Here is a 12,784-nt window from a genome sequence, read left to right on the forward strand (position 1 = left end):
ATATATATATATATTGAGGCATTAAGCAGAAGAAAGCAGCTTCCCTCTTAAGTTTCATGTATTTACTTTTCCATCATTGGACCTCATGTCCAATCTAAGTCATTGCGTTTATGTTTGCTAGCTATTGCATGTTTGGTAATATAGTAGTTTTTAAAAATATCTTATAATTAAAAATACATATAAATAATATTTTTTTAGGTTTTTTTATTTTTGATATCAATAAATTAAAATTATCTAAAAACACTTAAAAAACCATAAATTTAATATGCATTTAAGTAAAAAAAAGATTGAAGAACTGCTTCAACCATAAAAACAAATATATCCTCCAGGTTTTTTTAATGAAACGAAATAAATCTCTAATAAATAAAAAAGAAAATTATCTCCTATTTTTTTTTCTTTTATTATGAATGTACTTCAATTTTATTAAAATGTTGATAAAACATAGATTATAATTAAACTACAAACTCAATGATGTTAATCTCATGTCACAGAGTTTGGTTCAAAGCATTAAGATTAGTAAAAAAGATTAGGAAAGAAGATGATAACACAAACCTCTTTCCTAAAAGACAATTAACTTATCGGATGTCATAAAGTGCTCTTGATTCCTTCCCTTTTCTTCTTCTTTCACTGTTTTTTTTTAATTATTATTATTATTATTTCTTCTTTTTCAAGTGGTACATCCAAACGAATAGTAATTAGATGCCCATTAACAAACTACTTCTTTCTCTTCTTCTTTTTTTATTTTTTCTTATTTTTTTTTGTGTGAAAAAAAAACTATCAATCTGAGCCCTTTCTAGAAAAGTCAATTTTTTTTTGTTCGGTGTTGCACTAAACAAGATTTTTTTTTTTAAAAAAAAAAAAAAGGAACCCTTCAACTTGAATCTTATCAACGGAGCCACTTGCTTGCTTTTCTTTTCATGAAAATATAAATAAATGACCAATTAAATAGCACTTACTAGTAAAACCAATTTTGTTAGGTAACAAACAAGGATAAATCTTAGGATGATCAAGTTGAATACTTCAGAAAGGTTTTTTGGGTAGTTGAAGAGTAATTAATGATATTTTATTAGTTATTTTTAAAATTATTTAAAATAATTAAATAAATATAAATAAGAGAAATAAATCATACATTGATATATTCTTATTATTTTTAGGGAGTTATGTATTTTATTTTCTCTTCTTACATCCTTCTCTTATTTTCAAAGTGAATTTAAGAAATAATTAATAGAAAATCATTAGTTACTTCTTGATAACCACAAAATTTTTTATACTTGAGATATAGAAAATTGAACTTAGAAAAAAAAATTAAAAATATATTTTTTAATTAAAAAAAGAATCCTTATCACTTTTGATTAGGGATGTGGATGATATTCATAGGTCATGTTTTGTATTATTCATATTCAAACCCGAACATAAATTAATACTAAGCATATATCATATTTGTAATTGATATCAAAACAAGTTCCAACATACTAATAATGTAATATATATATATATATATATAGCATATATATAACAAATTTAAAAAATTTTATTTATTTGTCCATTGTTATCAATGATTTGATTGATTCTTTATCTTTAAAGATTTATTATTTTTTTAAAAAAATTTAATAAGTCTCCCAAGATTCCAATATTTTTTTCTTATTTAGATATATTCTTAAATAAGATCCAACAACTAAGAAAATAATATTTAATCATTCATCTACAATGATTGAACTTAAACTCTAAATTAAAATAGATTTTGAGAGGAAACAAGGGTATAAATCAAGAAAACTAATGCTGAAAAACAAGATGACACAAAAATGCCAACAAATAGAAAATATTTAATAACTAAAAAAAGGTTTACCGACTCATCCATAAATTAAGTCAATAATGACACAGCTTGTGTATATAATTAGCGAATGGACCTATGGCCTATATAACAATGTATGACCAAATTCATAGATTATATGTATTTATATTGACATAATGTGTAGATTAGTTGAATGAACACTCAACGTATGTAATCACACATGCTTTTTTTTTGGACTTTCTATCAGCAATGGTACGGCAGCATTGAATGTGGAAAAAAAAAGTACCAATAGTCTAATAATGATTGTCTAAATTAATGATTTTTGTTAATTGTTTATTACACCCTTTTACCCATCTACTTTGGATTATTTATATTGTAGATGTGTTTTTGTTATTAATATTATTACACACTTGGATTATTTATATTCTACATGTGTTTTTGTTATTAATATGGTATATGATGCATTTCAATTAAAAATATATTAAAAATATATTTTTATTCTTTATATTAGTGCATTAAAATTATAAAAAATACACTAAAAAAACTAATTTGATATTTAAAAAATTATATTTGAAAAACAGATTATAACTGAAAACAAACACACCCTTTTTAACTCCACATGATACAACTAAAATAGAGATGTAGTGAATGCTTTTTTTTTCCTTTTTTTTAATAATCTTCGAATCTTAAATGTAGAAGTTGCTTGCACCTTGCCATTTTTTTTTGCCCCTTGAAGGACGCCCTTTTTAAGAAATGTGTGGATGCTGAGATATGAACAAATTTTAATTTTTTTTTTTGGGTTGTATGTGCTTTTTATATAGTTAAAATATTTTTATGTCCTAGAATCAACTAAATTTATAAATGTTAACCAATAGTTTTTTTTATTTACTTTTCACACATTTTTTATTAGTAAAAATATTTATTTTCCTCTTAAATAAAAAATTTATTCAGCTACTAAATAAAGATGTTTATGGTTTTTTCATGATCCAGGTATAGTGAAAAACATGTTTTTAACGTTAATAAAGATTTTTTCAAAATTTTTTTGGGGTATTTTAATATTTTTATATAAGTATTTTGTGTAATTAGCATGTTGATAAAGATATATTTAGTATTTTCATGTTTTCTTTTTAATTTTTTATTCAAAAAATTATTGGCACGTATTTCAAAAACATCAATAAATAAATGGTGTTTATATCATTTAGGTGGTGCATGTGATACCATCCATTGACTAAATATGGCTATTAGCTATCTCATTCGATATGCAATCATCTCATTGAATCCTTGTAGATGTGTTGTAGTTGGATTATTACTTGTTGTTATTTGTTTTTGTTTTATTTTTTTGATAATTAAAGTATATTATTGTCTTCTTTGTTGTTTGATTTTTTTAATTTTTAATTTTAATTTTATTCCTTTATAAAAAAAATTTCAATTTAATTTTTCAATTACAATTTCTCAATAATATTAATAGTAGTGGTTTAGTTTTTAATTTTATACTTCAAATTAAATTTATAATTTTTTAATAATAATAATATTTATTTCAATTTGGTCCATTTTATTTTAATTTTTATTTATTTATTTATTTTTTATTTTATTTTAATTTTTTTTTTTCAGAGTTGTTATAATTTTTAATTTTGTCTATCAAAATAAATTTAAGGTTTTTGTTATAATAATCTTTAAAAAGATGTTTAAGACAAAATGAACTAGTCTGACGTAGTTCAAAGCAATACAGCAACCAAAACACAGGAGACAGGATAGACCATGTTCTTGTCTTTGGCTCTGTGAATTATAGTCTACGCGGATTCCAAGGGTAGACGAGACTTAGATTGTCCATGCCGACTTTGTTGACTGCCAGCTAGCCATAAATGATTCAACCCTACCAGGCACAGACAACTGAAGAAAAGTTGTTAACAAATTTGTATAAAAGTCACTACTCTATAAGCCACTTCTCAATTTGATCCCTAACGATTTCCTTTTCTCTCAATTAGGTTTCATCCTATCATAAATCATCAAGGAACTCCCTCCTATCCTCATAGTGAATTTTCATGAACACACAAACTTTCTATCTATCAAAGTTATAAAATTCATCCCAAACTGGTAAAAAAAAAAAAAAAGTTATAAAATTCATCCCAAACTCGTAACTTGCTTTGGGATCCTTATTATGGATTAACCTTGGTTAATAAATAACTATATTATTTAAGATTTTTTTAAAATAAAAATGATGTATTTTTAATTTTTTTAAATAAAAATTAAATAAATTACGAGTTAACTTGTCAAGTCAATCAAATTTGACATGATCATTCTCTAACCCAATTTAAAATGAAACTTAGTCTAAATCAGATGCTAGAACAATAGATAACAGGTTGATCTGCTAGACTTAGCCAGGTTTTATAACAATGCTCTATATGGAAGACATAGCTAACCTGCTATGATAGGGGACCTAGTTGGAAAATAATTCTTAAGAGACCTTAATGAAAATTAGTGTAAAGGTTGGAGGACTTGGTGATCTTGTACCGATAGATTTTCTTTAAGACCAGATGTTGGGTGGCTAAATCACTTGGTTCAAAATAGATGGAGGTGTGTTCATGGTACACACTAGGAAACCTGTCCAAATCAATGGGTGGTGAAATTAAAGCAGCAATTCGAGAGGAAATGAAAAATCAAAAGCCAAAAAATAAGTTAAAGAGGAGAATTTTAAGGAGCTTTCCTTTCACTTTCTTCCGTCATTAATGTCACAAAAGGACAAAAATGTTGGGTCATACTCGTGTGTGGTGCCATGTGAAGCCATAGAGATAGATACCTTCAGAGCTTCATTTTCTAGGTGGGATATGGACTTTTACTCGTAAACCCTCCTTTCTTGACCTCTAAAGTCCTGTTCTTTAATACTACTTGAAACAATACGGTACCTTAAAAACATTAGTTCAAGTGTTAATAATCCTCCAAATCAAGTGTTAGGATTTATTTTGCGAAGTGATAAACAATACGGCTATTTGCCAGTGATTGTCTCACCTTGGTTATTTGCTAGTGCTTTTCTTCTTGTCCTGATAATTTTGTCAGGAGAGGAAGAAAGAAAGAATGGGGACTGTTTCACAGGATGCAATCAATCAGTTCAAGGCATTGATGGATCAAGGTTCAATTCTGATCTCCTTTTACTTGTTCACTTTTTTAAAAACAATGCTTAACTTTACTGTTTTCAATTGTGCTTATTCATTTCAAAATGTGATCGCAGTTGAGGAGCCATTGAAGAGAACTTATCAGGTTTGCAATTGTTTCTGCTCTTTATCTTTGTTTCTTCTTTGTGCGAGATCCGTCTCTTCAACTTGGAGTCAAGATTTTTCAAGTCTTTTCGATGTTGAAATTAGGTGAATTATGTAAATAACAGTGAATCATGTAATTCTGTTGTTATCAGCTGCAGAATGTGATGCTGATCCACTATCCCCCTATCCAGCCTTGATTTACTCTTCTTTCATAGATGTTCATCTTTCATTTTTTTTTTAATGCCACTGTGATGTTTGATCTTGGATGTTGTTATTAAGGTGACAGCTTCAAAAGAAATTAAGGAAAAAAATGTGGTGAGCAGTCCTAGTAAGGTTTGATCTAGGTAAAAAGGATGCTTATTGGGGTTCTGGGTGTGTTGAATTTGGCATTTCATTGCTTGATGTGATCTTGGATTGATGAGAAGCTCTGATTCGAGCCATTATCTGGGGGTGGTAGAAACAATCTTTCTTGACTGACAACTAATTGGTTTAAACTCATTTACTGGGTTTGTTTATAATTCCTTTCTTTTACCTAACTAGGTCTATAAATAGCATATGAATGTGAAAATTCTCTGTTGCCATTATGTTGTGTCAGCATAGATTTGTTTATGTTTTGGTTTCTTTGGATTGTCATGCACTTTCATTATCAAATCTCTGTAAATTACAGTTTCTTATTATCTAAATTATTGTTTCTTGATCTGGCAGACTGTCCATCAAGGATATCAAGCTGAAACGCTGGTGCGTTTTCTAAAAGCTAGAGAATGGAATGTTACCAAAGCCCATAAAATGGTTAGCAGCAACTCTGGTTGAAGTGACCTGTGGATCTCAATGTTAAGCTCTTTATATGTGATAAAAAATAGTTTAATCTCACTCACCTGAGATGATATGTGTATGATGCTGCAGTTACTGGATTGTTTGAACTGGAGGGTACACAATGAGATCGACAATATATTAACGGTAAGCTTTTGTTAAGATCAAGTCCCAAATTTATGTTTATGTCTTCCTACCTTTCTCAAGATGGAATAGAAGTTTGATGTTGGTGTACTAGTTAGAGGCTACTTCGTAATGTGTCTAAGACTTTTACGCATTACACTTCTAATCTGGATGCCGCTCCCAAATGCAGAAACCCATAGTTCCAACTGATTTGTACAGAGCAGTGCGTGATTCCCATCTCATAGGAATGTCGGGTTACTCCCGAGAGGTGCTCATTCTATGCTTATATTTGTCTTGTTTATGGTTTCTTAATCCTAGTTTATAACCTTTTAAAACCCTGCTGCATCTTGCGCAATGGAGAAAACAATATTGTTTGTATCACACAAGAATTTATCTCAAATGTTCTTGCAACCTTGGTCATCTTATTCAGGGGCTTCCTGTATTTGCTCATGGTGTTGGGCTCAGCACATATGACAAAGCATCTGTAAGTATTGCTATAAAATCCTTTAGCTATGCTTCACTGTATAAATCTTAATGTTTGGATTAGTAACCTTTTGACATTAAATCTTAATTCTGCGATTGTTCAAGAGTTCAGTATTTTACTCGTCTTGTTTCATTACAGGTCCACTACTATGTGCAGTCTCATATTCAAATCAACGAATATCGGGATCGCATTGTTTTGGTGAGTATTTGAGTCTGGCAACTTCCTACTTCCAAGTTCTTAAGGTGATTTTTCTCACTTGCATATTTTTTTCGTAGCCTACCGCATCAAAAAAGTATGGGCGACCAATAACAACCGGCGTGAAGGTTTTGGATATGTCTGGCCTAAAGCTTTCAGCACTGAACCAAATAAAGGTATAACTTTCTGGGCTAGATTATTTTGTTCATAGGGCCCGTTTATTCAGTCCAGTCTATATTATTTTATGTAGTTTTCTTATTCAGAGGATGATTCAACTTCAGCTATTATGTTAGGTGGGTTGCTTGAACCAGGACTTTCAGCCAACTCACTGATACTTTTTCTTACTTTAAACCTCTAACCAGTATATTGTGGTGAATCTTTATCACTATCACATTTCTGAAACGGTGGATAGAGTGCAAAAATACTTACGCTGACTGAGTCTGTTTTTAATGTTACTGCAGATGGTGACCCTCATTTCAACAATTGATGACTTGAACTACCCAGAGAAAACACATACATATTACATTGTAAATGCCCCATATGTATTTTCAGCTTGTTGGAAGGTAAGCCTCCTTTTTCTCTCATTGCAGTTGAATATCCTTGCCTTTTAACCTTTTCCATTAAGTATTCATGTGCTGCTGCAAATTAACATCTCAGATAAGATTTGAGTAGAAGAATGTTTTATCTGTGAAAATATTGAAAGGACCTTGTTATAAGCACCATTTCAACATTTGAATTTTTGCTAGGTTGTCAAGCCTCTGCTGCAGGAGAGGACAAGAAAAAAAATTCAGGTGTTGTCTGGAAACGGGCGAGATGAGCTGTTGAAGGTAACGATGGCTTCTCTGTGAACTGTGATTCTTGAAATATTGGAAACTTGACTGCTGGTTGTTCTTAATTCACTACAGTTGATTTAGTAAATTTCAACAACTTTATGGCCACGCTTTTTGATGATCATTACACAACAAATCTTATGGACTAAGCTGGATGAGCATGTTTAATGTAGATAATGGATTATGCATCTCTTCCACATTTCTGTAAAAGAGAAGGGTCTGGATCATCTCGACATTCAGGGTATGCAAATGACAACTGCTTTTCCTTGGATCATCCCTTTCATCAAAAGCTATACAACTACGTCAAGCAGAAATCTTTAGAGAGTGAACCTTCTCAACCAAGCAAACAAGGGTCTTTCCACGTGGATCTGCCTGAACCAGCTGTCGAAGGAATGGAGATAGCTAAAACAATTGAATCCCAAGCGCATAATTTTGAGAAAGGGAATGGGGTTTCTGGGTCCCTGAATGGCCTCAAAATCGATGACGATTCTGACCACAGAACTACACATTGCCCGTGATTTAAGCAGAGGATCTTAACGCTTGATGCCTGAGGACTTTGTTACAAGTATACAATAGAAATGCATGTAATAGTAGTCGACCATGTTACCTTTACATGGCAGGGGAAAGCTTAAAGCTATGCACGTAATCTGATATTCTGGCTGGGTGATGGGTATAAAGCTCGGCCCCAGCCTGACATGGTGTAGGAATGCAGTGGAGAATTGTAATTTTTAGCTTGTAAGTCTTACATTGATAATATTCATAGAGAGAAACACGTTGAATCTAAATATCTTTTTCCCCCCAGAAATGCTCGAATTGCATATGATGACAGGTACAAGGTTGCCCAAGAATGAATTTTTAGTTATTTATTTCCCTCCCAGAATTGGTTTCATATGATAGAGAATGCATCATGACAACAACTCATGTTGACAAGGTTTTCTGGTTGGTAAACACAACAGCTTGGGGAAATTATACCGAGGATTTACCAAACATGTACTCTTGAATCCCAATGACTAATCTGAATATTCTGCTAGATGATTCAGTTGCAGAATTAATGGCCCCGATGACTCATTTGAATGTTCTACCATCTTGAAGGCACTTTAAGCTACCACCATCGTTTGCGCTTCCTCACGCCACCGCTGGAGTTGAGTCTCGAGGGTCTTTTCTGCAGCCTCTGACATTTCTGCTGACCTCAAAGCCATGTCAGTTGCTTCTTTAATTTCTTCAATTGCTTTTAAATTTGCCTTCAATTTCTTTTCTGCCTCTTTATTTCTTGCCTTCACTAATTCTATCTGAGCCATGGCAGCAGCCACTTTCGTATCTGCTATATTTTCTGATTCCTCCTCTTTCTTTCTCAAACTCCCGAACTCTTCCGGTCCAAGTTTGATCTTGTTGTCGAAATCTTGATCTTGAATGCTCTCTCTTTCAGATAATGTCTTCATCTCTTCGTGAGCTTTCTTTTCTGCTGCCTTGGCTTCTTCGGCCTCTTTAAGAGCAAGTTCTAGCTTTCCCTCCCCATCTTGAGCCAGTAATCTGGCATTTTTTGTTTCTTCCTTCAGCTCTTCAGCATTCTTCTTCATCTCCACGGCTTTCTTCTTCAACTCTTCGGCTTCTCTTCTAGCACTTTCAGTTTCTTTTTCCATTGCAGCATATTCTTTCTCTATTTCTTTCTCCAACAATTCAATTTTCTCTGTCTTCACGTTCTCCAATTCTGCTGTAAGGGATGTCAACTTATGTCGAAGAGAAATCTCTTCGGTGGCAATTTCTTTCAGTGCCTTCGTTGCTTCATTGAACTCGATGGTTAAAACCTTCACCTTTTCCATTTCGAAGGCATGGGCCTTTTTCATCTCTTCTTGTAAAAGTTCAATCTCTGCAGATGTTTCAGCGAGCTTCGCCTCAAGATTCTTTGTGAGCTCAGGATCATATTCTTTCTTCAAAAGCTCCAAGTTCTTTTCTGCTTCTGCCGTGGCAGCCTTACAAAAATGTATGCGAGCATCTTTTTCTTCCGCTAAATTTTCCTGCTGTTCTTGGATTTGTGCAGAAGCAATCTTCAGTTGTTGAGCTGATTCCCGCATAGCTCCAATTTCCTTCAAAAGCTCACTAACCTTTTCTTTGTTCATATTTGCCGAACGCTGAGTTTCTGCTGCATGCTGGAACGAAGACGATTTTGACTCCAATGCTGCATCAAAATCCTGTCGGATCTTGTTGATTTGTTGCTTTGCAGCATTAAGTTCACGAGCAGCCATCTTGTACTGTTGTCTTGCCTCATCCAATTCCCGTTTTCGAGCTGCATTCCCCACGAGTTGTTGGGATTTTGCTTCTTCAAGTCGCCTAGCCTTTTCTTTTACCGCTTCTGCAGTTTCTATTGCTGATTTCCTGGACTCATCTACACCTTTGAGCTTGGTGGTTAAATCATTCAATGTTCTCTTCGCCTTCTGAAGTTCAGAATTCGCTCGAGCTTTTGTAGTTTCGGCACTCTGCAGCACCCTCTTGAACCTGCTTACTTCTCTTTGAGCCAGTAGAAGTTGTGTCTCCTTGTCAATCACATTCTAGAAAACCAAAGGTTTAGTTTTACATTCAATCACAAATTTGAACCTTTTCTTCACCACCTTTACCAAGCTCATACACACGCGCGCGTGCACGCGCGCCCTAAAGCTTAGAGATTTTCAAAAACATCCCAATATTATACCATGACATTATATGTTCTCCGTTGATCAAAACATACCCTAAACTAGTACAAAGAAAATACGAAAATTTTATCCATCAAGCTATCAATAAGGAATCATCATCAATTGCATTGCAAAACCTGGCATTGGATTTTACCTCTGAAGAAAGCCTTGATCTCCTGACAGCGGGTTTCCCTTTGAGAGCTACTTCTCCAAATAAACTAACCGCAGCTTTGACAGATTGAAATGGCTTCTTGGTGTCAATCTCTCCCACCTCTGCCCTTGGTGATGCTGAACCTTTTTGTTGATCTGCTCCCCTGATGTTTACCATCTTTTTGCTTCAAAATTTGTCCTTCAAAACTTATCTGCATGATCAACCAAAGCTCATCATACCATTTGCAAATCAAGACTTTAATGACATAATTAACACCCTTTAGGAAACTAATCCAACCCCAGCATGTCAATCGAAGGACATAGAACAATGTTCAATATTCCAAGCTAAAAACAATAATGCTAAATGAGAAGGACTAAAATGAGCACCAAAAAAAAAACAAGAGGTACCTTGAAATTGTTGTATCTTGAAGAAGAAAACACCCCCCTACCCAGTGCATTTTCAGGCTTCTCTTTCTTTCTTTTGAAAGGAATAATAATAAAAACAAAAACATAAAGGCTAAAAACAGGTATTTTGCATTGCAGACTCATCTACTATTTTGGTGGGAAAGACAACAAATTCTGCGCGGGATTTAACGGTCAAAGTTGATAGCCTAACAGAAATAGGATTTTATTTCAGATAGACAATTTTGGCCCAACTTTCACCTGTGTAAACCTTTCCTGATCCCCTGAGAAGAGGGCATCTTTAGAAAAATAAGAAATTGGAATAAAAAAGGAAATTGAAGGGTTGGGACATATTTTTAGTAGGTCAAGTATGCTGTTTGGAGGCTGTTAATTACATTTATTTGTTAATTAAGCATGAACAATAAAGATCAAGCTTCCATTTTAAATATTTTGACCATATGTTGAAACATTTTCCAGGTTGTTTATATGGATGTGGTTGTCTAACTAGAATTAATCTTTCCAACTACGATAAAAAAAATTTGCATTTAATTTTAATGTTTTAATGAGGTGAAATTACGATGTAGGTGGGAAGCTAAGCAATTAAGAAAATAATAATGCAAAAATCATAAAAAAAAAACATAAAAAATTTAATAAGCAAGAGAGTTTCAATATAAACACTGAATTCATAATTTTATTTTAATAAAAATAAAGTATATAATCACTGCTTTCTTTTCTTAAAAGGTTTATAAAATCTTTAAATAAGTTTAAAAACCCTGTATCTTCTAGACTAACAATTTAAAAAACATAAAAGAAATGTACAAATAAAAAAAAATCTGAATTAAAATATAGAATCCAAAAAAACACAAGAAAAATAATAAAATCAACCCAAACTAAAGCATCAATGCTCAAAATGAATTTTGAAATATTCAACAATATTTTTAGTGATGCAATAACTAATTTAAGAAAAATTGTTTTTAGAATCATTAATAAAAAAAATTAAGTTTGATCTAAATTTTTTATCATCGTAGTTTTAAGAAGCTAATTAGATGTAATTATTACGGATATTTTCTTTAACCTAAGCCTATTCTATTAGTTAATAAAAACATCTACGAACTAAACCATTCACATAATCTATTTATATTAGATAACTATTTATAAATGTCACATCCTTACCCAAATACTATTGTATATGTCTACAAGCCCGGTACATCAATTTGTCATCCTTCCCTCTAAAGGTGACTTTAATTTGCTTGTTTTACTGTGAGAGATGGGAAACAATCTTCCTCTCTTTGAAATTATTGTTCAAGATTACTTTATCTTCATGATTTCCAATTCCAGAATGAGTTTACTTTCTGAAAACAGTTTGTTCACAGAATTGACTGGTTTTGTATATACTAATCGATGGGAGAGACCCACGGGCCATGGATAATGGAGGACAAGGTTTGCCAACCTCGGTAATACATGTCACGAGGAAAGGGACCTCAATACCATCACAGCTTCAAAGCAGGAGCCATGAATGCACTGGTAAATTGATGATGTTTTCCATGAAGCGTGTGATTTAGTTGTGCTTGTTTCTGTTAATTTGCAGTCCTTGGTCAGAACAGTCTTTCACAATATCTGGTTGACTTGGTAAGGGTGTCTTCGAGGATAAGCAATGGTCATGTTATCATGAATGTCGACTGTGACATGTACTTGAGCAATTCAAATTCCTTAAGATATGCTCTGTGTTTTTTCATGGATGAGGAGAAGGGAGATGAGATCGGTTATATCCAGCATCTGCAGGCAATGGATAGCATTACATAAAATGACCTTCATGGACATTACTTGAACGTAATTACTATTAATTTGAGGTGTATGCACTATCCCATCGCTCCTGAATCCTGACAAGTTTAATTAGCACTTGAGTAAGAAATATATAGCTACTATCAGGAAGAGATTATAATGGACTCTGTGCTGATATCTGCTATGGCTATATATAGATGATCAAGATGGAGTTTCCAGGATTAATACATGCAAACGGAGGGCCTCTGTGTATATATATAGCAGGTACCGGGTGTTTCTGAGAGTGAACCTTTGTG

General features: G+C 32.6%; 2 protein-coding genes across 2 annotated transcripts; one reads left to right on the top strand and one right to left on the bottom strand.

The window, feature by feature from the left end:
- Window positions 1-4,574: 4,574 nt before the first annotated feature.
- LOC105136476 (phosphatidylinositol/phosphatidylcholine transfer protein SFH9-like) lies at window positions 4,575-8,320 on the top strand. The gene is made up of 11 exons (XM_011041849.1): window positions 4,575-4,919; window positions 5,019-5,047; window positions 5,752-5,835; window positions 5,950-6,003; window positions 6,170-6,247; window positions 6,410-6,463; window positions 6,602-6,661; window positions 6,739-6,834; window positions 7,120-7,221; window positions 7,405-7,485; window positions 7,662-8,320. The coding sequence occupies exons 1-11, from the start codon at window positions 4,865-4,867 to the stop codon at window positions 8,004-8,006; spliced, it is 1,038 nt and encodes a 345-aa protein (XP_011040151.1). The 5' UTR covers window positions 4,575-4,864; the 3' UTR covers window positions 8,007-8,320.
- Window positions 8,321-8,581: 261 nt separating this feature from the next.
- LOC105136545 (weak chloroplast movement under blue light protein (DUF827)) lies at window positions 8,582-10,762 on the bottom strand. Its single transcript, XM_011041940.1, has 2 exons — window positions 10,309-10,762; window positions 8,582-10,034 (listed from the first exon to the last, which is right to left on the bottom strand). Exons 1-2 carry the CDS (start codon window positions 10,480-10,482, stop codon window positions 8,586-8,588), a joined length of 1,623 nt encoding a protein of 540 aa, XP_011040242.1. The 5' UTR covers window positions 10,483-10,762; the 3' UTR covers window positions 8,582-8,585.
- Window positions 10,763-12,784: the final 2,022 nt, after the last annotated feature.

This window comes from Populus euphratica, unplaced genomic scaffold (assembly GCF_000495115.2).
Source record: "Populus euphratica unplaced genomic scaffold, PopEup_1.0 scaffold142.1, whole genome shotgun sequence".
Taxonomy (NCBI): domain Eukaryota; kingdom Viridiplantae; phylum Streptophyta; class Magnoliopsida; order Malpighiales; family Salicaceae; genus Populus; species Populus euphratica.

Excerpts from the sequence above, each read along its gene's own strand:
- LOC105136476 (XM_011041849.1), top strand. The coding sequence starts at position 4,865 with ATGGGGACTGTTTCACAGGATGCAATCAATCAGTTCAAGGCATTGATG. Across the intron at positions 7,222-7,404 it reads TATTTTCAGCTTGTTGGAAG|GTTGTCAAGCCTCTGCTGCA; the intron begins GTAAGCCTCCTT and ends AATTTTTGCTAG. Across the intron at positions 7,486-7,661 it reads GGCGAGATGAGCTGTTGAAG|ATAATGGATTATGCATCTCT; the intron begins GTAACGATGGCT and ends TGTTTAATGTAG.
- LOC105136545 (XM_011041940.1), bottom strand. The coding sequence starts at position 10,482 with ATGGTAAACATCAGGGGAGCAGATCAACAAAAAGGTTCAGCATCACCA. Across the intron at positions 10,035-10,308 it reads GATCAAGGCTTTCTTCAGAG|AATGTGATTGACAAGGAGAC; the intron begins GTAAAATCCAAT and ends TTGGTTTTCTAG.